This window comes from Elephantulus edwardii, unplaced genomic scaffold (assembly GCF_000299155.1).
Source record: "Elephantulus edwardii isolate Elephantulus edwardi_28Jun2011 unplaced genomic scaffold, EleEdw1.0 scaffold00119, whole genome shotgun sequence".
NCBI lineage: Eukaryota > Metazoa > Chordata > Mammalia > Macroscelidea > Macroscelididae > Elephantulus > Elephantulus edwardii.
In genome coordinates this window covers 10,165,494-10,192,660 of record NW_006399869.1, presented here as the reverse complement: position 1 = coordinate 10,192,660, position 27,167 = coordinate 10,165,494, and the positions used below count along the sequence as shown (strand labels likewise).

Sequence of the window (27,167 nt, the reverse complement as noted above, 5' to 3'; positions counted from 1 at the left end):
TATTCTTGGATGCACAGCACATGATAGAAAAGACCAGGCATACCTTAGTTTTCAAATTGACATCATTTTAGCATCATCAAGTGCTAACACATGAAAGAGTATTATCATTTTGGAGAGGTCTTTGATAGCAGATTTCCCCAGTGTAGCACATTATCTTCTGATTTCTTCACTGCTGCTACCATAGGTGTTGATTATGGATCCGGGTTGAATAAAATCTTTGACAGCTTCATCTTTTCTCAATCATGATGTCGCCTCTTGGTTCCCTGGTGAAGGAGAGATATATATGTATATATGCCTATTTGTATTCTTGGTATCACAAACTCAGGAACATTCATTGGAGTTGTAAAATACTAGTTTTTCTGATAGCTTACCAGATAGACTAGAATTAGTTTTTAAAAATTAAGTACATGTTCACTTTTCCATGTGTAAAAAAGTCATTTGATAAGAAACTAGGAAAAAAATTCATTCATTTTGTAAGTGCTGTCATGAAATAACATAAATTTTCTTATAACAGCATCTTTTTATTTATACCATCAATTATCTGTACTTTAAAATTTTATGTAATAGGTAGGAATTAGATGGTAAAAAAACTTTATGAGGAATAGATTTTAGTAAATTTGAGCTAATTTATTTTCATTGTCTAAGAAAATGTCTGCTGAACTATCTGTAACTTAATTTTGCTTGTAAACAAGTTTCAAATAGGTTTAATACTTTTCATTCATGTCTAATAACTTTTTTTTTTCAAACAGGATCTGGAAATAGTGTATTCCTATTTACATGGTATGGAAGCCTTATCAAACTTGAGGGAGCATCAACTTCGGTATGTCATTTTAAGATTGCTCTAATAATAAATTACTAAAATGTTACATGATCGTTTATTATAGTTAAGAAGTACATGTTTTCATAGTAGAACTACTCCAGCTGGCCATCGTTTTTAATGGCTGCAGATAGCAATCTTAATGGAAGCAGATAGCAAAAGTAGTATTATTTGCTCTTCTGAAAAATCAAACTCTTATTACACATTATTTGAACACATTAGAAGCTAGAATGTTTACTTATTGAAGGAAAATTATTACTTTCACATGTTCTGTTTATTTGTGTGGGGTATACTGTGATAAGCAGACTGTCTTTTCGTAGTTTATAACACAGATTTTTTTAAGTGTGATCTGTTCATCTAGAAATGTGATGATTTTTATGATGCAATTACACACTTTATTTATGGTTATCTAGTTTTATATTAGACATTTTGGGCTGATAACATAAAGGTTGGTAGTTTGAGCCCAAGAGCCTCTCTGAGGCGATAGAGATTTATGGCATTAGGAACCTAATAGAGAGTCACTGATATAGAAGTCAAATCAACTTAGGGCTGTGGATTTGATTTGCATTTAGGTTTTATATTTAAAAAATAAAACATCCCCCCCCCAAAAAAATTTTATGTCATGCAGTGAATGTTATCTCAACTGAAACAGAAGAATGAAGGACTTTGTAAGCATGGAGTACATAGGAAAAAAAATCTAGAACATAATTAGGGTGCTCTGTTGATTTAGTGGTAAGGTGTTGCACTGCTAAATGAAAGGCACACGGTTGGAATCCACCAGCTGCTCTTCAGGAGCAGGATGGGCGGTTTCATCCTATGTGATTTACTGCTGCTGAAAACCTTCTGGAGGGTTAGCTGTGAGTTGGTTTGGACTTGATAGTATACAATAACGACAAAAGCAAAATGGTAAGGCTTTGTTTAAAAAGGCTTGCTTCCTCCAATTTTAATCTGTTCAAATGTCAAGAATTGTTAATTATGAAAAGAGTAAATTTTTCTACTTATTTTCCCTTTCCTCTTTAAATGCTAATTAATTTGTGGGCATGTCAGTTTTATATTTAGTTGTTAATTGAAACAAGTGCCAAGAGGATTGAGTACTTCTAAAATTAAATTTTTAATGAAAATCACTTATAGTAGATGGCAGGTTAAATGTTTAAAAATTTAGTAGAGTTTTATTAGAAAGAGCTAAACCATTGGGATTTTTGAAGGTGGCTTTAATGAAAGCAAGAGTAGTATTTTAAAAAGTGTATCTTATGGATCTTGTCTGAAAGCAGAGAGTACAAGAGGAATGACTATCTTGTTTTTTTTTCATTGACTATGCAGAAGCATTTGACTGTGTGTATCACAACAAACCATGGCTAACTCTGGGATGAATAGACATCCCAGAACACTTGATAGTGCTTATGCGAAACGTATACTTTAGACCAAGAGGCAGTCATCAGAACAGAGCAAGGCAACACTGCATGGTTTAAAATTGGGAAGGGTGTACACGAGGGATGTGTCCTATCTTCATACCCTTTCAATCTATATTCAGAACAGGTTATGTGGGAGGCTAGGTTGTTTGAAGAGAAATGTGGCATCAGGGTTGGAGGTAGACTCATCAACAATCTGTGTTATGCAAATGACACAATCCTGCTTGCTTAAACTGAGGAGGACCTGAAACACTTGCTGCAGAGGGTCAAAGATGCAGCCATAAATATGAATTGAAGCGCAATGTCAAGAAAACAAAGTTTCTCACCACTGGGCCAATTGGCAGCATCATGTTTGGCGATACAGAGATTGAGATTGTTAACAGCTTCAGTTTGCCAGACTCCATAATTAATACTCATGGTACCAGCAGCCAGAAACTTAAAAGACAAATTGCATTGAGAAAGTCTCATGTCAGACACCTCTCCAAAGTACTGAAGAGCAACGGTGTCAGTCTGGAGACTATGGTGCACCTGATTCAGGCCGTGGTTTATGTAATTACTTTATGCATCAGAAAGCTAGACAGTGACTAGGGATGATAGAAGGAGAATTGATGCCTTTGAGCTGTGGTGTTGGAAAAGAGTGCTGGATACACTATGGACTGCTAGGAGAATGAATAGGTTTGTCCTAGAGAAGGTGAGTCCAGGCAAGGATTCTGAAGCTTTGTCTGATGTACTTTGGGCATGTTGCAAGAAGAGACTGGTCCTTGCAGAGGAATATCATGCTTGGGAGGATAGAGGGACAGCACAAGAGAGGAAGACCCTCGATGAGATGGATTGATTTAGTGACCAGGGTAATGGGGTAGGTGTATCAGAGACAATAATACTGGCAGAGGATAGAGCAGGATATGGAGCTGTTGTACATAGGGTCACTATGATTCGCAAGTGACTTGATAGCACATAACAACAACATCTTATTTTATGTATATTACAGGTAACTTTTTTGATGAGAGATTTCTTGAAGAGAGTGATAGTACCCATGCTATATTTAATCCTCAGATAATGAATACAGTCCTTAATACAAGCATCACATTCCCATGATATATTTAAAAACTATCTATGGTGATAATATTTAGAAATACTGATTATGTAATGGATTTCTATAGTACTTGGTTATATTTTATTTAATGTAATTCCTGTATAGCCAGCAGCCAACTCTTTGTTATTCCTAAAGTAATATTTTGATTAGAAATAATTAATACATATGTCGCAGTCTGTTTATACCTTAGAAAGTCTATTTGCAAACAGTTTACAGTCTCCATTGGTATTAACTTGAAATGGGGCCTTCATTGTTGTTGTTACTTAGTGCCATTGAGTTGAGTACAACCCATAGCAACTGTATGCACAACAGATCTGAAGCCTCTATCCTCACAATCTCTAACATACTTGAGCCCATTGCTGTAATCACTGTGTCAGTCCATCTAAGTGAAGGTCTACCTCTCTTTCACTGACCTTCCACCTTTGCAAGCATGTTGTCCCTCTCCAAAGAATCACCTTTTCTAGCAAAACATTCACAGTATCTGAGATGAAAATTTTATCATCGTTGTCTTAAAGGAGCACTCTGACTGCACCTTCTTAAGGACATACCTGTTTGTTTGTTTTCTGACATCACGACTCAGAGACATCGGTTCTTCTTCTGTCATTTTTATTCATTGTCCAGCTCTCAACAACCTAGCAAGTCACTGAAAACACCATAGCCTGAGTCAACTGTACCTTAGTTCTCAAACTGACATTCCTCCTCAATAATTTGGAGTAGTCCTTTACTGCAGAGTTTTCTTGTACATATGTATGTCTCCTGATCTCCTGACTGCTGGAACCAAGGCTGTTAATTGTGGATCCAAGTAAGAAAAAAACCATTGATAGTTTCAGTCTTTTTTTTTTTCTACCTCTTACGATGTTGTCTGTAGGTCCAGTGGTGAGAATTTTTGTTTTCTTCATGTTGAGATGCAATCTGTGTTGAAGAATGTATTTTTTGATCTTCTGCAACAAGTACTTTAAATCTTACTCAGTTTTAGCAAGCAGTGTTATGTCATCTGCGTAATGTAGGTTATTGATGAGTCTTCCTCAGATCTAATGCCATATTCTTCTTCATAGAGTTTAGCTTCTAAAAATTTCATCAGCATAAAGATTGAATCGATATGGAGAAGAGAATACAACCTTACAACACACACTTCTTAATTTTAAACCATGTAGTGTTGCCTTGTTCTGCTCACATAATAGCATCTTAGTCTAGATATAATTGTTGCATGAACAGTTCCCATTCTTCTCAGTGTTAGCTGTACTTGTTATGATCCACTCAAAGACTTTGCATAGTCAATAAAGCACAAATAGACATTGTTCTAGTATTCTTTGCTTTCAGCCAATATCCATCTGACATCAGCAGTGATATCCCAGGTGCCACAATCTCTTCTAAATCCATCTTAATCTGGCAGTTCTTTGTCTATGTACTGTTCCAGCTGTTTCTGAATGAACTGCAGTAGCATTTAGCGTGTGTGTGATATTAATAATGTTGTTGTTTAATGCCTTCGAGTTGAGTATGACTCATAGCGACCCTATGAACAAATGACCTGAAGCCTTTCTATAACTATTGTCATTTCTCTGAGTTCATACAGTTTCCAGAGGCATGCGGTTTAGGAAGTGGACACCATTCCTGCTTCCGAATTTAAAACAATCTTGAATCAATCTGAGAGCTCCACCAAACACTGCCACGATGAGTAGCCATTATGGTGTTTGGCCCAACTATGGCACAGTTGTTCCATTATAGCATTTGAGACACAAATGGCACAAAATTCAGTGTCACAGCAAACCCAGATTACCTCATCAAACCGAATTGACCAGAGTGCTGTATGACTTAGAGAATGTTCCTCCAAAATACAGTAACATGGGATTAAAATAATCCCTCAGGCCCAACTTTTAAATATAAGGGCCTCTCAGGAGGTGTTGTTGACTCAACAAGAGGCTTAAATAAAAACAACCAAAAAATCCACACAGATCCTCAACCAAAACAAGAGCACCATCTTACAGACTCCAGCCGCTTTATCCAACTCCAAAATGGAGACAAGGACTTTGGTGTTATATGCTGTTGTTAAGTGCCACCTAGTACCAACCCTATAAACAAAAGAACTATTGTCCTTTCGCTAAGTTCATAGAGTTTCCACAGACATATTTAGGAAGTGGATGCCACTCATGCTTCCAACTCTGTCTTAATCAATGAGCTCTACCAAACATTGTCAACTATATGTAACTATTATGGCATTAATGGCACACTGTTTGATATCATAGCAATCCAAAATTACCTCAATACAGAAAAAGGACAGAGCAGTGCTGTACCACTTAGGAGAAGAATTTCCACAATTCTGTTCCATCACTCTTCTTGAGAATGGGAACAAATATAGATCTCTTCAAATCAGTTGCCCAGGCAGCTGTCTTTCAAATTGCCTCACATAAATTAAGGGACCAGTCTTTAGGCTGTTTATGTTATTCTGTTTGTGTTGAAAATGCATTTGTTTATGTGAGGCAACCACCCCTACCCTGCCCCCATAAAACCCCTTGATGTTAACTCACTCATCTTCTTTTAGAATAGAGTCAGGAGACTTACATGATTTACAAAAAAGGAAATACTGATAAACTCAGTGACTTGGGATAACTGGTTTATAATTTTACTATTTCAGAGGGAAAAAATCACTTAGGTATGTTATTATCCTTGAAATTTAGAAAAAAAAATTGAATAATAGCAGTTCAGCTTTCCTGATTGCGAGGAGAGATAAGACAGGACACAAGTAGGATTTTTCTTTTTCTTTTGTGTTGGATACCATTCACTGTTGATTAGTTGATATAAACTTAGACTCTATAGGACAGAGTAGAACTTCCCCAAAGGCTTTTTAAAGTCTGTACATCTTTATGGAAGTGGGTTTTCAGAGGCAGTAAATCACATAGGAGGAGATTGCTCATCTTTTTCCTGTCGAGCAGCTGGATTTGAATCATGTGCCTTTGAGTTGGCAGCACAACTCCTCAATGCTAGACCACCAGAGGCCCTGAGTGTATTGGCTAGTAAGACAATTCTATTTTGACAGCTTCAATTCTGCATTATTGTGACACAATTGTGACCCCAGTAAAGCCATACTGAGTAAGTAAAATAAATGTCAATAGTAGAGAAAAGTATTGAATATCCCATGGGCTGCCAAAAGAACAAACAGATATGTCTTAGAGAAAGTGTAGCCAGAGTGCTCCTTGAAAGCAAAGATGACCAAACTTTGTCTTTCAGACTTTAGACATGTTGCTAGGCGAAGCTGTTCCTTGGAAAGGGACATCATCATGCTTGGAAAGACAGAGGATCAGTGAAGAAGAGGGAGTGGATAGATACAGTGACAGCACCAGAGCACTCAAGTGTGTCAAAAAGATGAGGGTGGCACAGAATAGCGCAGGGTTCAGCTTTGTTGTTCATAGGGTTGCTATGAGTCTTACTCGAATTGATGACATCTAACACCACCACCACCATAGTGCTGTAAGATGAGACACTCTCTGCAAAATATTTTGATTTCCTGGCTGTTGGTACCAAAAGTGTTGATTGTGGAACCAAGCAAGCTGAATAGAACAGGGTTCAGAGCTATTGTATACAGGGACGCTGTAAGCTGCAAGCGACTCAACAGCATATAACAACAAACTGTTTAACTTCAGGAAATAAATTAAACTACATACTTAAGATAGGAAAACTTTTACCAGCAGAGAGTGATTCTGGAGAATAATATTGAACATACCATAGACTGCTAAGAGAACAAGCAAATTTGTCCTGGAGAGGGTGAAACCAGGCTTTGCTGCTCCTTGGAGGCAAAGATTTTGAAGTTCTCTCTGACATACTTTGGGCATGTTGCCAGGAGAGACCAATCCTTGGAGAGGGACATCATTCTTGGAAAGGTGGAGGGATAGTGCAGGAGAGGAAGACCTTGGATGAGATAGATTGTGACTGGGGTAATGTGGATAGTAGCACACTTATTAAGGGATAGTATTATATTAATAGGAGTAGAGCAGGACAGTTTAATATTGGGATCAGAAGCTTGCCCAACTATATGTCTGTTACTGAGCAAGTATAAATGTAGATGACTTTTGATCATTAAGACGTAATTTAGAGTTAGTTATACTCTTTTTAGGAATTCAGAAAGTAACTTTGGTTTTTCCTAGTAGTATTTAAAGAAAAACGGTGGTGTGGATTTTTAAAGGTTTTTTCATGATAAAATCTAATGACAGTGATTAAATTTATTTCTTCAGTAACCATACATTCATTGTATCCCTGCCATATTCTCCACGTTGATACCAGCAGTGTGGGTACAGAAGTGCAGCACACTGTCCCTTTTCAGCAGGAAGTAGCTAAGAGAATACGCCGTCCCCTTTTCCTTATGAATCAGGGTGAAATCTCTCTCAGGAAGGAGTGATAAGGAATGGCAAAGGATACACTGACAAAGGAGATTAATCAGAACTGGTTTTGACAAACACTGGGGCGATGGGACAATTAAAACAGACTTTCAAGGGGAAAAAAAAGAGGAACGAACTGGGGGGGAGGTAGAGAAAATAGTGCAACAATGAATGAATGGAAATCCAGAATCTCTGTATATGTTCATTAAAATTAATAAAATAAAAATTAAAAAAAAAAAAAAAGAAGTGCAGCCGACTGCCCTCCTGCCATCATGCAGCTTATTATGTTCCTGGTGAGGATGACTGGGCTTATGTAAATGGATCAATTGTGGCACCAAGTCTGGGTCTGGTCAGTGAGACAGAAAAGAAACAGATCAATATTTTATTCAAGTGTTTGTGTGTTGAGCATGAGTAGTCATGAACTTTGAAGTTAAAAGGATGCAACTAGGTTAAGATCTGGGGAGCATCAGATAAATTCTAGTACAGATCTGACACAGAGGAAAGAAGGGTCACATTGTACATGACTTTGGAAGAAAGAAGGACAGAGTGTTTAGATTTTTTTTTCCTCCCCCTCCTAAATGTAGTAGAGATTAGAGACAGAAGTATAACATGATTTACTATTTGGGAAGGCCTCTAGTAGGTATCTGGAGTATGGGTGATAGAAATAGAAAATCTAGTATTGTGGCCCTGGGGTTGGTTAATGAGAAGATCAGGAGGGCACCTAGTAACTTAAGGATGCTGAGCTTGGCCAGTTATGAAGAATCCATTTTGGAGTCAGATAATCACAAAGAGATGGAACATGAAGGAAAAAATCAAAATGCTTCTGGCCTAAACTATTTGGTACAGAGTTTTGGGAGAACAGGTTTTTGGGGTAGGAATCTGGGTTCTGATTTGGACATTTTAAAGTATGGGATAGCTATGGGCATAATCCAGGCCATGGTCTTCCCAGTTACTTGTTATGCATCAGAGAGCTGGACAAAGACTAAGGATGACAGAATAAGAATCAGTGCCTTTGAGTTGTGGTGCTGGAGAAGAGTCTTGTACCTAACATGGACTGCCAAGAAAACAAATAGGTCTTTCTTAGGGTGAAACCAAGTCTCTCCTTAGAGGCTAGGGTTTTGAAGCTCTGCTTCACTTACTTTGGGCATGTGGCCAGGAGAGATTTGTCCTTGGAGAAGGACATCATGTGCAGAAGGGTGGACTGACAGCACAGGAAAGGGAGACCCGGGATGAGATGGATTGATATGGTAACTGGGGCGATGGGGGTTGGTGTGTCAGAATTAGTGAGACTGGCTCAGGACAGGGAAGGGTTCAGAGCTGCTGTACATAGGGTCACTATATATCGTAGGTGACACATAAAAACAGTAACATACTACAACAGGTTTGGAAGCAGGAGTGGCATCCACTTCCTAAACAACGTGCCTCCGGAAACAGAAACTCTTATCACCTTTGATAAATGTTGCTAGTCGTACAGAGGTTTCAGGCCTTTTGTTAATTGGGTTACTATGAGTTGTGCTCCACTTGAAGGCAGTCAACAAAAACATAGCTGTGGGTATTGTTTTGTGAGAGATAAGAATTGGATTAACTTGAGAGGCATCTTTTTAAATGTCTATTAACACCACTGACTAGGTAAGATTATTGTGGGCACCAGGGGGAGGAGTGCTGAAGAGAGACTCCTGGAGATGATTTCTATTTACAGATCAGGTAAAGGAATGAAACAATTAGTTAAAAAGAAAACCAGGTGCCCGAGTTTGGGAAAGCCTGGAGAAGATACTGCTGTGAAGAAAAGGGATGATCAGACGATTGTGTAAGCAGGACTATTAGGACAGATACCATAGAGAACACGATAAATGTTAGAATCTTTTCTCTGGAGTTTAAGAAATGGGAAAGTTACAAGATGATAAGAGTATATAAAGAACTCTAAAAGGAAAAGCAAAATACGATCACTAATGGCTGGGAGGTAATATGAGGTCCAGAGAGGTGCCCCATTCTCCACTAGGAGTGCTACTAAACTGTTTATGTTGGTGGAAGTATTTTCAGTGGAGAGAGAAATACGTAAGGTGATATGGTTGAAGGGATAAAGCTCACAGGAATGGAAGGATTTCTTTGATAGGGAGCCCAAGGACCAAGTTAGACATAGAGGGTAGGGTGGACAAGGATGCATTTCAGCTGTGGTGCTGGAGAAGAGTATTGAATGTACCATGCACTCCCAAGAAAACAAACAGATTCATCCTAGAGAGGGTTAAATCAGGCTGCTCCTTGGAGGCAAGGATTCTGGGGCTTCGTCTGACATACTTTGGACATGTTGTAAGGAGAGACCGGTCTTTGGAGAGGGACATCATGCTTGGTAGGGTGGAGGGACAGTGCAGGAGGGGAAGACCCTCTATGAGGTGGATTGATTCAGTGACTGGGGTACTCGGGATGGATGTGTCGGGGGCAATGAGATTGGCACAGGATAGAGCAGGGTTTAGGGCTGTTGTACATAGGGTCGCTGTGAGTCGCAAACGACACACATAATAACAACAACAACAACAACAACAACAGGAAACAAAGCTCGGCTGCTAATGGACCAGTTGACGTTCAAGTTCATCCAGAGATGTTTGAAATGACAGGCCTCGTGGTGGTCTGCTTCTGAAAGACCAGCCCCAGTTCCACTTTACACAGATGGGTCATCAGGAGTCACAATCACCCTGATGTCTACTGGTTTTGGTTTAATTTTATACCCCAAAATGTGATTAAATTACTCTGAAGAGTTTATTCATTTCAGCCTATTAAAGGAAATGGCATGCTTACTGCTTTTATACACTCTAACATTACCTTTTGGATTGAACACACTCAGTTGGACTATTCTAAGATTTATATATCCGATTCAGAGAATAAGAGTCACTAAAGTAGAATGGTGGTAGTTGGAAGAGAGTATTTTTGAGTTAGAATATGAAACAGGAATATTTGGTTTTACAGGATTTACAAGCAGGAATAAAGCAAAGCTCTGAATTTGATTCTGTATTTCACAGGTGAAAGTGAAATAGAGGCTCTCTTAAATACTTTTTACAGTTAATCTTTTGTTTACTGGTTTGTTCATATGAAGATAGTATTATTTTTTGCTTTGCATTTGACTTTGGAAACTTTTATTTAGGATTAATCTTTCCAAAGATAATGGTTCTTGAGGTAATGTTGAAATTTACGTATTTATTCATGCTTTCCCTAATTTTTTCCTCAGGGATGAATCAGCTGAAATAACATATATAGAAACTTGTAAAGGCTTCGTTTAGTCATTAGTCATAAATATGCTGAGTTAATAAAAGCCTCCATGTGTCTGAAATTCCATACAGTTCAACAACATTAATGTTGGACTAGGAATGACGTTATCACTTTTAAAATTAATAAAGTTTCTTGTATTAGTTGTAGGTTCCTTTTAATTCTTTGTTGAGATTAATTTACCCACATATAATTTACAAAGTAGGAAATATACACAGTTCTCATAAAGTAAATATGGTGAAGGTGACATCTAAATATTTTTTTTATTAGTATTTATCAAATTTAGTTTTTTAAAAATTTTGATTTTTGTCAACATATGCAATGAAAAACATCTTAAAACTAATACAAGCCAATTAAAGTAATCTTGACATTCCAGGCTACAAAGCTTATGTAAAATTTTAAACTAGTATACACTCTTTAACAGTAAATACTGAATTTTTTATTTCTGTTGCAGATTAATGTGTGAAACTGTGAGATATGAAAGACATGAAGCAAATGAAGTCTTGTACTAGTAAGTGTTTCCCTTATCTTTATATAATCTATAACTCTGAAACAAATTATTTCATAAGGTTTTAAAGCACTGTTAATAATAGCTTGCTTAGTTAGGCTGAACTTATTTTTGCTTTAGAAAAGTGAACCATTTCAACTGTTTGCTGCCATAAAGTAAAAATTTACAGTCCTCTACTCTTAAGGTTTACAGCCCTTTACTGTAATGTCCTCGTATCTGGATTACTGCATCAATATCTAAGCTCTCACTTGTGAGAGTGATTTGGTTTGTACATACTATAAACTTCCTGTATCTCTTTGGTCATAGTTTCTTCTTTAGGTGATAGTGATTTTCATTGCAAGATGTACAACATGTTCTTCAAAATATAGCATTTTTTTTCTCTAGGGAATATGATAAATATATAGGAAGTAAACATTGATGTATTTAGGAATATGTAATTTATGATATAGTAGATACTATTTTGTTAATGTTTGCCACAAGTGAGTATTCTATTGACTCTTTTTTTAATTATTAAAGGGAATATTTAATAAAATTGATTCAAACATGGATTTTTGTTGTTGTTGCCTCCAGGGATCATTGAGGAGGTAGTTATAATACTGATAAACTCTAACAATCAAAAAAACCTCTAAATATATATGTGTGTGTGTGCGCGCGCGCGCGCGTGTGCATGCGCACATGTGAGTCTGAGCTAAGAACAGAAGAAACCCAAGAGCCCTTTGACTATGTCTCAGAAATGTACCCAGTGGTCTAAGCAGTAGGGTTTTCAGGGAGTTTGAACTAGTTCAGTCATGGCTGATACAACAAAGTCAAAGCTGACAAGAATTTCCAAAATGTTAATGCTTCAGAACAATAATTGGAATGAGAAAAATTGCGGGTGGTAGCCTTGTAAGGGAGATTAGAGAGGTGTAGAAGAGCCCTTTCAGGAGACTGGTATGAGAGATTGAGTTGTTGCCAGGACTGTGGAGTGGGGCATGCATCCACAGTCATGTAGTCTGCTGCTGTCTCTAAGTTGGGCACCTTTTATTTGCTATACAACTTGCATGGTGCCCTTTTTTCCCTAGGAAGGAAATATAAGTTTCTGACAAGGTATTGGAGTTTCTATATTTTGCAAACACTAGTGCAGATGCAGTTGAACAGAAAGAACTGGTTAGAGAAGCCTTGCTGAGGAGGAATGCAGTGAACAGGAACTTGGGGGTGAAAGGACCTGACATGATGCTTTTTTTAACATGTAACCAGGTTAGTTTCAGTGATGTAAGTGTAGGTCAAGGTGATAAATCAAGGATTTAGTGGAATGTTGTGTTAAAGAATTTTGTCTTGATTTTTCATCCTCATTGGTGTGGAGTCTAAACTGACTCAGAGAAGCTTCAGATTACATGGAGGAGGTTGGCTGTCCTACTATCACAGAGCAGCTAGTGGATTCAAATTTTCAGAAAAGCACTACCTTGGATTAGCAGCACAGCTCTGTACAGGTCATGCCACTAGTTCTTCTTTATTCCTTGATAATTCAGGCATCTGGAAGTGATGAGGTTTTTTTCTCTGCCTCAATAACATGTTAGCATGTAAACTTGCGAACATGCACAGAATTAGAGACAGTATAAGGGAACACCTCTCAGGCACCTTATGTGCATCATTCAATATTGTCAAGTCACGGTTGATGAATTGTGTTTCTTCACTTACTTTCGATTGGTGAATTGTGTTTCTTCTCTTACTTCCAATAACAAATGGGTAATTTTGAAGTAAATCCCAGACATTACATCAATATGTTAACAATTATTTTGACATTTTTAGAACATGGAACACTTAAAAAAACATAACCACGATATTATCATCAAAGTTTACAAAATAATTTCATTACTGTCATTAAGATTTTTAATTTTATTGTCTAAAAACAGTTATTTTAAGGTAAAAGAGCTGTGCGAACAGATATATCCACACCTATGTTATTTACAGCATTATTTATAATAATAAAGGACTGGAAACAACCCTTGTTCCCATCAGTAGAAAACCGAGTAACAAATTGTGGTATGCACAAGACAAACTCTGCAACATCAAAGAAAAATGGAGAAATTTAAAAACATGACATAACATGGATGAACCTGGTGGACATATGGTGAGAGAGAAATGAGACAAACATAAAAAGATACAAACTGCCTTATGATTTAAATGTCATGGAAAAACATACTACTAGAAAGAACCATTATTTGATGGTTACCAGGGATGGAAACAGAGGACAAAAGAAGGAAGATTAGTAATTGGATAACAGCCATGTAGTAGGTTAGTGTAAAGTGAGGCAGCATGGGGACCACATTTGACCTTTACCAGCTTCACAACAGAGAACTGTCCCCATAAGCAACATAAAACAAAACCAATTCCCCCCAAGAAAAACACCCCAAAACCAATTCTCATGAGGTCAGACTTGTTCACTAACCCCCAAATCTCTCTACTCATTTCAACACCAGTCTTACAAATCCGATGCTTTAACTCACAGAGCACACAGAACCATATTGGGCAAGTCAGAAGACTAAATTCAGGTTAGTAGCAGAATACAGCCAGGAGCTTCTGAGATGTGCTTGCATGCTTCTCAGACTTTTAGCCACCATTGCAAAGCTTAGTCCTGCCAATTATGGCTCTCTGCTCCTTGCTCTTCCCCTCAACCCCTAAGCCTTCAACAAATGTAGGCAGAAGGCTCTTAGCTCTGGCTCAGTGGCCTAGCAGTCCCAAGGTCTGCTCTGTCTCATGTCAGGTCTCTGGTTTTCCCCTGTGACTGCTTGACGGTTGCTCCCATGGGTAGAATAGTGTAAGAATCCCTGGTTCTGTAGGACAAGTTGCATTTTCTTGCTACTGCTTTTCTAGTGGTGAGGTTCATTGTGTCATTCCCCCTCCCCCCCACAGCTGAATCTGCTCAATTTAATGAGGCAATTTACTAGTCCTGTGAATAGAAGAGGGTAGCCAATCCTCTTGTAGATGGCTAACATTCCCTGTTTGCATATTCCTGCCCATCCACATGACAAAGTTTGTTAATAGATAGGGAAGCCATTTTGAACAATAACCACACATAATGCCAGTTAGATTGAAGGTAAAGGCTATAAAATTTTTGTTTTGTCTTTTCAAATCAGACTCTAAATAATCTGTCCTTTGTGAATAGTGGCATGACTTTTTTTTTTTAAATTGATAGCTTGGTGGCAGTTTCCAAGCAAAGAAATGACATTAAATTTCCCAGCTCCTCTCCACTCTCTCATAGATAATGAACTATAATGAGGGATTAGGATAAAGGGGAGGGAAATGACTTAGGAGATAAAGATGTTAAATTCTTGAACCTAGGGCAGACACTAAAGGGGTGGGAATTTAGAGAAAGACACAGGTGGATAGAAACGAGCATGATTCTTAGGTTAGACGCTATAACGCTGACAAGTCTCTTGGGAGGTGATTATGAATACCTATTTTAAAGGAACGGAAATGTAAGAAGTGCATTTAAAAACAAAACCAAAAAACCATTGTCATCAAGTCAGAACCAGCTTAGTCATAGCTGGACCTTCTTTGAATTTCCAAGGCTATAAAAGGCACAGGAAGAGATTGTGCAGCTCTTTTGCTCAGAGCCTAGTGGCTTCAAACTGTCCAGAGACAAGCACTGCCTTTGCATTAACTGCACTACTGCCTGTGGACTGCACCACCAGAGCTCCCCAAGACAGAATGATAGCGTAAAAACTTACAAAAGAGACAACTGGGCCTTAGCATATACTTATTTTGTAGGAAATTAAGATATAAACAACTTACAATATTTGTTTCATTTTTAGGAGCAATTAAAAGTAATCAACGGAATAGATGTACAAATGATGGTGACGGAACTCTCTAATATTATATTGCCATTTATTGAAGCAACCTTGTGGCAATAATTATTTTGACATTCTTTATGAATTGTGCTGTTGGTAGTGTTGTGGTGAGCAAGAAGTGTACATTTAGTGAGCACTTACTGTGTCTGTTTTACTCCACATAGTTGACTATGTTCTGAGGTAGATATTAGCATCAGCTCAGTCTTATACATGAAGAAATTCAGTCTTGGAGAGGGTGAGGAACTTTCCCAAACTTCTGCTGCTTGAATTGTAGCCCAAACACCAGCTTTTCAGCGTTTTTCATTTTATGGCCCCGTAAGAATGTATTTGTGTACATACTGGAATAAACACAATCTCTCACTGACCCTGCTCTTCCTGAAGGATGGTAGTAGCACGGAGACCCCCTAATAGTTCAGCCTACACTCTCCTGCCCTGTGTACACTCATGCTTCCTTGTTAGCTGACATTGTGGTTCCTTCATTTAAAATGCAGATGGATTAAATTGTCATTGTGTTGTAAAACATGCTGTGGTTAGCTTCCATCAGTAGACTGTAATTCAGAGTGACTCTATGAACAACAGATCTGAACCTCGCCCAATCTTGTGCCATCCTCAGAATCTCTTTTCTGCTTAAGCCTATTGTGGAAGTTACTGTGGCACTTCATCCTGTTTAGGATCTTTCTCTCTTTTGCTGACCCTTTACCCTTCCCAGCCTGAGTCTCTGATTAAGAACTGACTCTTCCTGAAAATATGTCCAAAGAGATGAAGTTTCACCATGTTGCTTCTAAGGAACACTCTGGTTGCACTTCAAGACATCTGTCTTTTTTTGTTTGTTCTTTTGGCACTCTGTGGGAGATTCAGTACTCTCTGCCAGCACCACAGTTCAGATACATCAGTACTTTTTCTGTCATCCTTATTCATTGTCCAACTTTCAGATACATAGGAAGCACTGGAATATACATACCATGGTCTGGATCAAGCACACTTTACTTAGTCTTTAAAATGACATCTTGCTCTATAGCATTTTGGGGAGATCCTTGACAGCAGATTTCCCCAATACAACATGTCTTTTGATTTCTTTATTGCTGCTGCCATGCGTGTTGATTGTGGATATGAACAAGATGAAATTGTTGACAATTTAAATTTTTCCTCATCTATCATAATGTTGTCTATTGGTCCAGTATTGAAATGTCTTATTGATGTTGAGATATAACCTCTACTGAAGTGTTTGATCTTCTGCAGTAAGTGCTTCAAGTCTTCTTCACTTTGTACAAGCAGGGTTTTGTCAAAATAGAGGTTGATGAGTCTTTCTCCAATACTGAAACCACATTCTTCTTCCTTAGAATCCAGATTCTCCAATGATTTGTTCACTGTACTGATTGAATAGGTATGGAGAAAGGATACAACCCTGATGCACATCTTTTCTGATTTTAAACCATGCACTCTTCCCTTATAACTGCTTCTTGGCTTAGTAGAGGTTTTTGCATGAGCCCTGTTAAGCTTTCTGGGATACCCATTCTTCTCAAATGTTAGCCATAATATTAAACATACTTTTGTTTAAATGTTTAAAATGCCCTTAAACCTACTTGTATTTTATTTAAATCACTTTAGAAGGTGATTAGATAATCCTAAACGATTTGGCTTTGTAGCTGGAATTTGGAGTTGATTAACAATTGCTCATATTTAATTAATTGGAATTAGATGACTAGAGTTAATAAGCAATGTAAAGTCTGTAGGTGTTTAATAGATTGTGGTTGCATAAGATGAAGGAGAAGTAAATAACCAAGTAAGTGAACAAAGATGATGTATATAGATTCACTTTTCTAGATTCCTAGTATTCTTGTCAGTCTTGTGATGAAGAATAATTGAAGCACTTTCTCCAGTGAGAAACAGACATGCCTCTACTCTTACCAGTTTGTATTAGAGCCGCTTTGAAAATTAAAGAGCAGTTTCATGGTGTATCTAAGTCTATGATAACTTTGTAATATCACCCCTCTTTTTGAACCTGTTGTCATTACCTCCTGGGGAAATGACTTGCCCATTCTTGTTCACTCTTGAGCTTAGTTGAAAGTACTTAATGCATAGTCAGAATATCAAAGACTACCAGACTTTCATTTAATGACTAAGATGAGTAGTCATTCCCTTATTATGATGTGTGCTGGTAATTTCTAAGTCTATGATTTTAGTAATTTCACCAGGTAAATTGAATAATCTCTTGATCCACCTTTTTTTCCTAATTTAAAAATTTCTAATTTTTTAATCCACCATCATTTTTCTAATGTATAATATGGATATGATGATAGTACCCACACTACAGGATTGGTGTGAGGATTGTATGCAATAGTGTATACATAGTGCTTGGAGCAGCACATGCATAATGCACAAGAATATCAACTGCTGACATTCTTCTTGTTATTATTATTTACTTAATGTCCCATTTAGTTGCTTTTCACTTTTGTTAGGAAGAAATTATGATAGTGGTACTTTCACCCTCAACGATGTTTTAACAGAACTTAAAAAGATAATGGGAATGTGAGGAGGGGAAGGAGGGAAAAAATTTGCACCTGGGAAAAAATTACACCCTTTAAAAAAAAAAATTAACTGAGGAAGGGGAAGGGAGGGGAAATGTGCAACAATGAATGACTGAAAATCCAAATGTTCTGTAAACTTTTGTTAAAATGACAATAAAATAAAGTTTTTGTTTTGTTTTGTTTTTTTTTAACACATTGTACTCCATGGTATGGAGGAGAGTTGTGGTTCTGATAAAATTTACTTCAAAATTTTAGAATTGCCTGCTTAGATTTTGATTCTATTAATTCACAGTGAGAAGTTAAATATGACTTAACTGTAACATGTTGGATGAACACATTAGGTAATTTGTGCTTTCGTTTTGGATATTGATTATTTGCAGTCTACGAGATATTATATTGGCTAGAGTAAAAAAGAATATAAATTATTAGCCTGAGTGATCTTAATTTAGAGATTTTTTTTTAAAAAATTAGGAATTTAATCTAAAATGAAGTTAGCATGCATATAAAAGTAATAAAAATTATTGATAAGGAGAATTTGAGTTTTAATCTCTGGAGTGAGCTCAAATTAAAAAAAATTCATAAACAAGAGTTTTTAAAGCTGTCAGTTTAATTATAGTTATATTTTAATGATCAACAGCCCTCATTTTAATAAGTAGTTAGATTGAAAGTACTAAAAACTTTTCCATCAGAAATCCAAGCATTGAGTTTGTTTTTTGTTTTGTTTTAGAGTGTGTGCATACCTACTTTCTTAATATTCTTAATTCTGCATCTCAAAGCCACTTTTCTATATGTATCTCTGACTCAGTGCTTCGCTTTCCAGCAGTTTTCATAGCATTCTGTAAAGGAGTTTACCCCTCTTTAGTCCAGGAGATGAAATTACTTCTTTACAGAAGAGCTGTGTTGAGACCTGTTCAGTCTTTAAAGCATTTTAATTTAAGTCTGTAAATGTGCAATTTAGAACTTCAATTCTTAGCTCCGTTTCTTTTTTGTAGTCCTTTTTTACTTGGTGGCTTGGTCTTGTGTCTTTCCAAGAACCATGATAAATTGTTTCTGCTCTCCTCGGATTACTGTGGGGACCACAACTCTCCTCCATACCATGGAATACAATGTCAAAATCACATTACCACTTTTTTTTTAAATACAATCCAACTTTATTTTATCGTAATTTTAACAAAAGTTTACAGAAAACTTGGCTTGAAAGTCACTCATTGTTGCCTATTTTCCCTCCCTTCCCCCCCTCACTTAACTTTTTTTAACCTATAAATTGTTACTTATTTATTTAATTGCTCTTTGTTTTATCTTACATATTTAAATGCAAGCTTCTTTAGAGGGATATCCTTGTCTATCTTCTTTTTTTAAATTTTTTTAAAATTTTTATTAATTTTAATGAAAGTTTACAAAGACTTAAGGTTTCCAGTCATTCATTGTTGCACTTTTCTCCTTGTCTAGGGACCCCCTCTCCCACTTCACTCTTCTACTTGGAAAGTAAAGGAAAAACTCTTTCATTGTTATGCAATCCCACTCCCCAAATCTACTCCTCTGTGCCTTCATTCTGGACTCCTTGTTCTTCTTTTTAAGGAGTGCTTTACTTATTCTGGGCCTCTTTCCATTCCATATCAAATTGGAGATTTTCATTTCCATCTCACTGAAGAATGGAATTGGTACATGTATTGGGATTGCATTGAACATGTAAAGTACCTTTAGTAGTATTGTCATTTTCACAGTATTGAGTCTTCCTATCCATGAGCAAGGGATATTCTGCCACTTCTCCAGGTCTCCTTTTGTTTTTTTTTTTGTAATAATGTTTTGAAATTTTCTTTGCATAGATCCTTTGTGCTTCTGGTTAGGTTTACTCCTAAATATTGAATCTTATGATTAGCTATTGTAAAGGATATTGTTTTTCTTAGCTCCAGTTATGTATTCTCTTTGTCACTGTAGAGAAATCCGGTTGATTTCTGTATGTTGATCTTGCATGCTGCCACTTTGCTGAATTGGTCAACTATGTCCAGTAGTTTTCTTACTGAGTCTTTAGGGTTTTTTAAGTATACTATCATATTATCTGCATAGAGAGATAATTTATCTCCTCTTTGCCAATTTGTATACCTCTTATTTCCTTTTCTTATTGCTATTGCTAAGATTTCAATATACAGTTGAATAGGAGAGGTGATAGTGGGCATCCTTGCCTAGTTTCTTTTCTCAAAGAGAATGCCTTTAATCTCGCTCCATTGAGAACAATGTTGGCTCCTGGGTTTGTGTATATACCTTTTACTGTGTTGAAGAAATTCCCCTCTAATCCTATTTTGTTGAGTGTTTAAATCAGGAAAGGGTGTTGAATTTTGTCAAAGGCCTTTTCTGCATCAATTGATAGGATCATGTGGTTCTTGTTCTTTGCTTTGTTAATGTGATGAATTACATTGATTGTTTGTCTTATGTTGAACAGTTACCTTTTTTTTAAACAAAGTGTTATTTTTTTTCCAATTGCACATTTTCTTCCCTCTTTCCTCTCCCCCACTAATACTCCCACTAGTGTGTCACATTTTGGGAAGCTAAACAGTAGGCTGGGGATACAAATCCACTAGCTGTTCATTGGAGTTGGGGGAAGATGAGCAGTCTCTTTTGGTAGAGATTTACTATTTTGAAACATGATGGAGCTGACTCTAGGGCAGTAGATTTCTGGTCTCCTCCTTGTTCTCTAGGTGATACTTTGGTTTTTTCCTTCTCAAACACCCCTTTTCTCTGTGAATGCATTTTCCATTAGGTTCTACTCATGCCTCAAGGAGGGAAGCAGTGCTCCTTTTCCTCTGTAAATATTATTTATTTTCCTGGTTTCCATCAGGAACCTTGATTATGCCTACTCTCATAGTATTTCCAGTCTTGGAATCTTGCCTCTTTTCAAAGACCATGTGTGCCACAACCTTACTTCCATTTTCAAGAAGTGTTACTTTTGACTTTTTTTCCTTTATCCAGTTGCTACACTATTTTTCTCTTTTTAGAGTCATCAGAGTTTTATTTTATGTTGTAGCCAATACTTTAAACCATACACACAATATAGTCACTAGTATGTTTTCTACTTAGGTGGCATTAGTTTTTAAGACATAGTACTCTAAATCTCCTTTTTTTTTTTTCTTAGCAAGATATAGCTATCATTTTGAAATATTATTCCTGTGTTTCTGTATTTTTACATACTTACTATTTTTTGGTTGTCAGGTTGGAAGCAACTCTTAGATAAGCATTCAGCAGGTTGTTGAGACAGTAAATCACACAGGAGGAGATTCCCCAGTTTTCTTCTGGAGTTGGGTAATGTAATGGCTAGAGGGGCGCAGGCTTTGGGTTAGCTGCTGAATTTCCTATGGACTCCTGCACCAGAGCTCCCTAATTGTCCTACAGGAATACTTTTACACATAGATACTTAAGATAATTTTCAGTATATAAATATTCATTACTTTATATTGCTCATAAATTGCATTGGTGAATTAGCGGCACTATAAACTGCTATTCAGTTTGAGAGATACCTTTTTTCCTGTGCAGTAAAGTTGGGAAATATTTGGATTGAGCTTTGTCGCTAGCCTTATACAGTTAAATTACTTGAGCACTAGTTTGGATAAAGAATTTTTATAGACGTTTGTCGTAAAGATGAAATGATAGTATAGCGTGGGCTTTATCTGTATGAAATGTGTTCTGTACTTCATGCTTTAGTGCAAGTGCTCTGTCTGTTATTTTACATTTCTTTTGACTTGCTAGAGTTATTCTCTGCTTTGCTACATTAATCTATTGGGTGTTCTTACTTTATGTTGTTACCATATAAAAATAAATAATACAGGTTATGTCTTTGAGCTTATAAATTTAGAGCTTTGCTAGAGGAGCAAAAATACAAGTAGTTACTAAAACAGCTATAAATGTAGTCACAGAAGGGAAATTTTTGTGAAAAGGATGAGAATTGTATCTGCAAAGCCATCTCTGTATTTACTGGAAGGTAAGTCATTGTTGCAACTTTCTTCATTAAATCTTGGAGCACATTGTTCATGGGAAGTCTTGCTCTGCTCAATAGCAGTTGGTATAATGTTGAAAAGGGTGTCAACTCCCCAAAAGCTCACAAAATACCTGGACTACTGTTGATTTGTGCTGTGTCCTCTTCTTGCCATATTTTATGAAAATCATTTTGAAAATCACTAACAAATCCTTAAATACCACTCTTGAGAAGATTACGATTCTTAGGAACATTGTAGGCAGACTGGAACTGCCTATAGATAACTTACCTGTAGATAATAAATCTTTTTGGAAGAAAACTATATGGAACAACTGGTGCTTCAGATTGCTGACTTTTGATTAGCAACTTGACTGTGTTAACCATTTAGTCAACACAGTTCCTTTGAGGAACACTGACTGGTCTCAAGAGTATTTGAATTTTACATGAGCACCATTCTTTCTGTTAACTGTCCAAAAAACTTAGATGTGTATAAAATAATACTATTGTAAATAATTTTTTCAGTGTATTTATAAAGTGTGTATTTCAACTTTTCTCTCAAAGTATCTAAAGCAATTTCTACATTTTAAAAATTACCCAGTAAAGAAACTTGACTTAGATGCTTGTCTTTGCCTGGCAGTAGGGGCCTGTTTTGAGCCTAATGCTATACTCCGGTTACTGTACTTTGTTATGATGACTTTCCAACTAATTCCCTTCCATTTTATCACAACCCTCTTTTTCCTTCTGAACTTCCATGGTCTCCTTGGCTTGATTGCCAGAAGCAGAATTTTTGGCTGATATGTGTATATTATATACAGATGACTATGGAATAATTTTTTTTTAAGGTTACTTTCTTGTGTGCTAATGATCGCCTTTGCTAGTGTTCTTTTTATTTGTTAGCTTCATTCTTTCTATATCTACATCCGTTTATTTCAGTTATCCTTGGCAGTCCTCATCTTCCTTTGGAAATAGGGCAAAGTAGGGTTGCACAGCTCTTTCATGTGTGTACATTGCCACCTTGTGGAAGTCTAGGTTATTGCTCAATAATAATTTTCCCAGTAGTAAGTTAAAACACACATGATCGACTTTTAGATACTTTAATACTCTAACAGTTGATGTTTAGCCAGTTTAATAATTTCAGTAAGATAGTATATAAGTGCCACCCACGCATGTGGCCTATATGTTGAGGGTACTGATGAGTTATTATTTTGTTGTGTACCATTGAGTTGGAACTGACCTTCTAGTAGGTTTTCAGAGGCTGATTTAATCACACAGAAGACTACAGGTCTTTATCCTGCAGAGTAGTTGGTGTGTTTGAACTGTGTGCATTTGAGATTGCAACATAGCTCCTTACTACTGGGTCACTGGGTTGTTAGAGGAATTTGAAAAATAATGGAGGAAGATTTAGAAAATAAATACTTAGGACATTCTGGCACCTGGCTGGTGATTGAAAGATTAGCAGTTGAGGTACATCAGCTGCTCCATAGGTTAAAGATTAAGACAATCTGCTTTTGCAAAGCTTGTTATTGTTAGCTGTTATCTAGTCAATTATGACCCATAGTGAGTGTGTGAACGACAGATCAGAACCTTGCTACACTGTCTTCAGAATATCTGCCATGCTCAAGCCCATTGTTGTGGTTATTGTGTCAGTCTGTCTCCTTGACGGTCTTCTCTCTCTTGACCCTGTACAAAAGCACTGGAATTTTTATTCTTCTCAGTGTTATACATAATTTATTGTGATTCTTACTTTAGAATGCTTTGCCTATAAAGAAACAAGACAGAAATAAATATCTTTTTTTATTTTAGCTATGTTCCACGTGATATCAGCAATGATAACTGTTATGCCACAGCCTCTTCTGAATCCAGCCTGAATTTCTGGTAGTTCCTGAACAGCCTTGGACATTCTGTGGGACGTTCTACTCTGTTGTTATATTTGATTTGATGGCATTTGGTTGCTGATTAATGTAAGCTTGTGCAAAATGCTTTCAAGACCTAGGGGGAAAAATCACTCCCTTAATTTGGAGGAGACTAAAACACATTTCTGAGGATGTGATACTTAGCATTTGATGGATGGGTAATAAGTTAAGGCAGTCTGTTGTTGTGTACCTTCGGTTTTTCAGAGGCAGTAAATCACCAGTGGTAAGGAATTGTACTGCCACATCACAGGGACGTAGTTTGAATGCACCAGCTGTTTTGTAGGAGAAATGACAGTCTCCTCCCTTCGAGAGGCAATTTACAGCCTCTCAAAACCTACTGGAGGGCTGGTTATGAGTCGATTCCAACTTGATGGCATGTAACAACAACATAGGCAGTTTATGAATGTTTTGTGATCTCAATTAAAATTTGAATTTAAGAGAGACTAGTTAGTTGTGCTTTGGATCTAAAGTAAGTTAGACAGTTGTTTGTCTTAATATAGAGTGTTCTTTTTTTCTTGTGCATTAAAAAACCATTTCAGATATGGAAAAATCTTTTAGAATACATTAATAGTAATGTTTTAATGCACATCACAAAGTGGGCCTGCTGTGTTCTCATGAACCATTGTATGTACCTCAGGCTGGTAGGATGAAGGATGCATGTGGCTGTGGCTAGATAGTGCAGCAGGAGGCTTACTGCTGCTGCCTGGCCGGGCTGGCTCAGGACGGCCACAAGCAAACAGGGGAGATGCATGGCCTGAACTTGAGACATTGTGCATGAGGTGCGCGCAGCTAGGTATGGGCAGAGAACGCAGGCAGGGTTTGAATTCCTTTCTGCTACTCTCTCCTGCCCCCTAGTTGTTGCCTTCTTTCTGTTTTGTGTGCAAGGCCCAGTGCTCAGTAAATATCACATTCCTTTTTCCTGCCTATTTGACAAGGAATTGCTGTCTAAGTGAGTGAGATTGAAATCAACAAATTTAGATTTTTTCTACTTTGTTCTGAGTAGAACACTTGGTTACATGCGATGATCCCGTAATTGGTACTGGACACTTTATGGGTGTGTGTTCCTAATTAAGATTGTAAAATTGTAAGTAAGTCACATTTGTAACACAGGGATTTACTACATTTACAAAGTATAAAAGCAAGTTTGTTTGAAAAACCTGAAGCACAGGTGGAAAAAAGTATGGTGTGCCGGAGCAGGGTGAAGGTTGTAGCATTGGAGTTGGAAGTAGAAAGTAAAGCTCGGAGGTGTCTGTCGGTAGGGAGAAGAGAGGCAATGACACAACCCTGCTTGCTAAAACTGAGGAGGACCTGAAGTGCTTGCTGCAGAGGGTCAAGGACTGCAACCTCCAATATGGATTGAGGCTCAATGTCAAGAAGACAAAGATTCTCACCACTGGGCCAATTGGCAGCATCAGGATGGATGGTGAAGAGATTGAGATTGTTCACAGCTTTAGTTTGCTTGGCTCCACAGTCAATACTCTTGGCACCAGTAGCCAGAAAATTAAAAGGCGCATTGCCATGGGAAAGTCTGCTGTTTAGGGACCTTTCCAAAGTTCTGAAGAGCAGTGGTGTCTCTTTAGAGACTAGGGTGCATCTGATACAGGCAATGGTCTTTGCAGTCACTTGTTATGCATCAGAGAGTTGGACAATGACTAAGGAGGATAGAAGGAGAATTGATGATGCCTTTGGGCTGTGGTGCTGGAAAAGAATATTGAGGGTACCATGGACTGCTAGGAAAATAAAGAGATTCATCCTGGAGAGGGTTAAACCAGGCTGCTTTTTGGAGGAAAGGATTCCAAGGCTTCGTCTAACATAATTTGGACATGTTGTAAGGAGGGACTGGTCCTTGGAGAGGGACATCATTTCATGCTTGGGAAGGTGGAGGCACAGTGCAGGAGAGGAAGGCCCTCTATGAGGTGGATTGATTCAGTGACTGGGGTAATTGGGATGGGCGTGTTGGAGACAGTGTGATTGGCACAGGACAGGACAGAGTGGAGTTTAGGGCTGTTGTACATAGGGTCACTATGAGTTGCAAGAAACTCGACAGCACATAACAACAAACAACAAAATTATGTAATGCAGTTGCTGGAGTAGTCTGTAAGGAGTTGTTTTGTTAACCAAAGGGCTGTATCTCCTGCTGTTTGAATTTACCAGATTCATGGAATAAAGTTGGACAGCCTCCTCCCATTATGATTTATAGGTTCAAACCTGATAGAGAGTTGAAATGAATCAGAACCAATGAGTCAGTGATTTTGAGATTTTCAGTATTATAAAGTAAGGACACCTGGTAGCATAGTCTGTAACATGTTTGTTTTCTAAGTGAAGGCTTGAGATTTCTATTCACCAGCTGTTGCATGAGAGAAAGGAATTCAAAGATTTTAGACTTGGGAAGCTGAATGGTGGTCTTTATGAATTAGAACTGACTCTTATGTCCTTGGAGAGGGATATCATAAGTGGTAAGGTTGAGGGATAGCACAGGAGAGGAAGACCCAGGAGGAGATGGATTGCCTCAGTGACTGGAGACATGTGATAAGGTCTGTTAGAGACAATGAGATTGGTTCAGAGTAGGACAGGGTTCAGAAATAATGTATGTAGGGTCACTGTGAGTCACAGGTGACTCAATGGCACATAACAAGCACAACAAGGTCCTGAATACATGCCGAAACCAAACTCACCACAACTGAATCAGTTCTGACTACAGCAGCCCTCCATCAGATTTCTGAGACGATAAATATTTAAGGGAGAAACCTGCTCATTTTTCTCCCATGAAGCAATTAGTGAATTTGAACTGCTAGCCTTTGGTTGGTAGCCTGGCACATTAAGCACTGTACCACTACACAGGCATACCACTTCACGAAATCAAAGCAATTTTGTGAAGGAGGAGTTGATTTTATAGATGGCTTATAGAAGGTTCCATTTTTTAACTATTATTATTTTTGTTTGTGTACCGTCAAATCGGATCTGACTGGTAGAGGAGGAGATTGTCCCTCCTTCTCCAGGAGAATATCTGGTGGATTTGAACTACGCACCTCTGGTCTTGCAGTGCAGCTTCCTGCCACTAGGACACCAAAACTTCCAGAAGGTTCCAATGTTATAGCTGAACTCTACTAGAATATTACAAGAACTTATTTCAAGATCATATTCCTTTCTTTATGTGCTATACCACGGGGGTTTGGACTTTGCCTTGCTAAAAAAACGTAGTTTAGTTGCAGGAATATACCATGATCTGATTTACTTGAGTGACTAATGTTAAAAACACAGAAACAAAACAACAACACTCTCATTTGAATATAAGAGTTCATTTGAGAGCAGTTACTTTTTTTGCATATGTTGTTTGTTGCTGTTTGCTGTCAAGGCAGAACCAACCCATAGCTGATCTTCCAGTGGGTTTCCAGAGGCGAGGAGATTGACCATCTTTGTCCCGTGGACTATCTGGTGGATTCAAACCCACTGCCTTTAGGATTGCAACACAGC

General features: G+C 37.6%; 1 protein-coding gene across 1 annotated transcript in view; it reads left to right on the top strand.

The window, feature by feature from the left end:
• The first annotated feature begins 767 nt into the window (after window positions 1-767).
• The window catches only part of RAPGEF2 (Rap guanine nucleotide exchange factor (GEF) 2), a 219,579-nt gene continuing 193,179 nt past the window's right edge, over window positions 768-27,167 (top strand). The window contains exons 1-2 of the mRNA XM_006892776.1: window positions 768-820; window positions 11,402-11,458. Of these exons, the coding sequence (XP_006892838.1) occupies window positions 783-820; window positions 11,402-11,458 (95 nt within the window). The 5' untranslated portion in view covers window positions 768-782. The remainder of the gene's footprint in view (window positions 821-11,401; window positions 11,459-27,167) is intronic.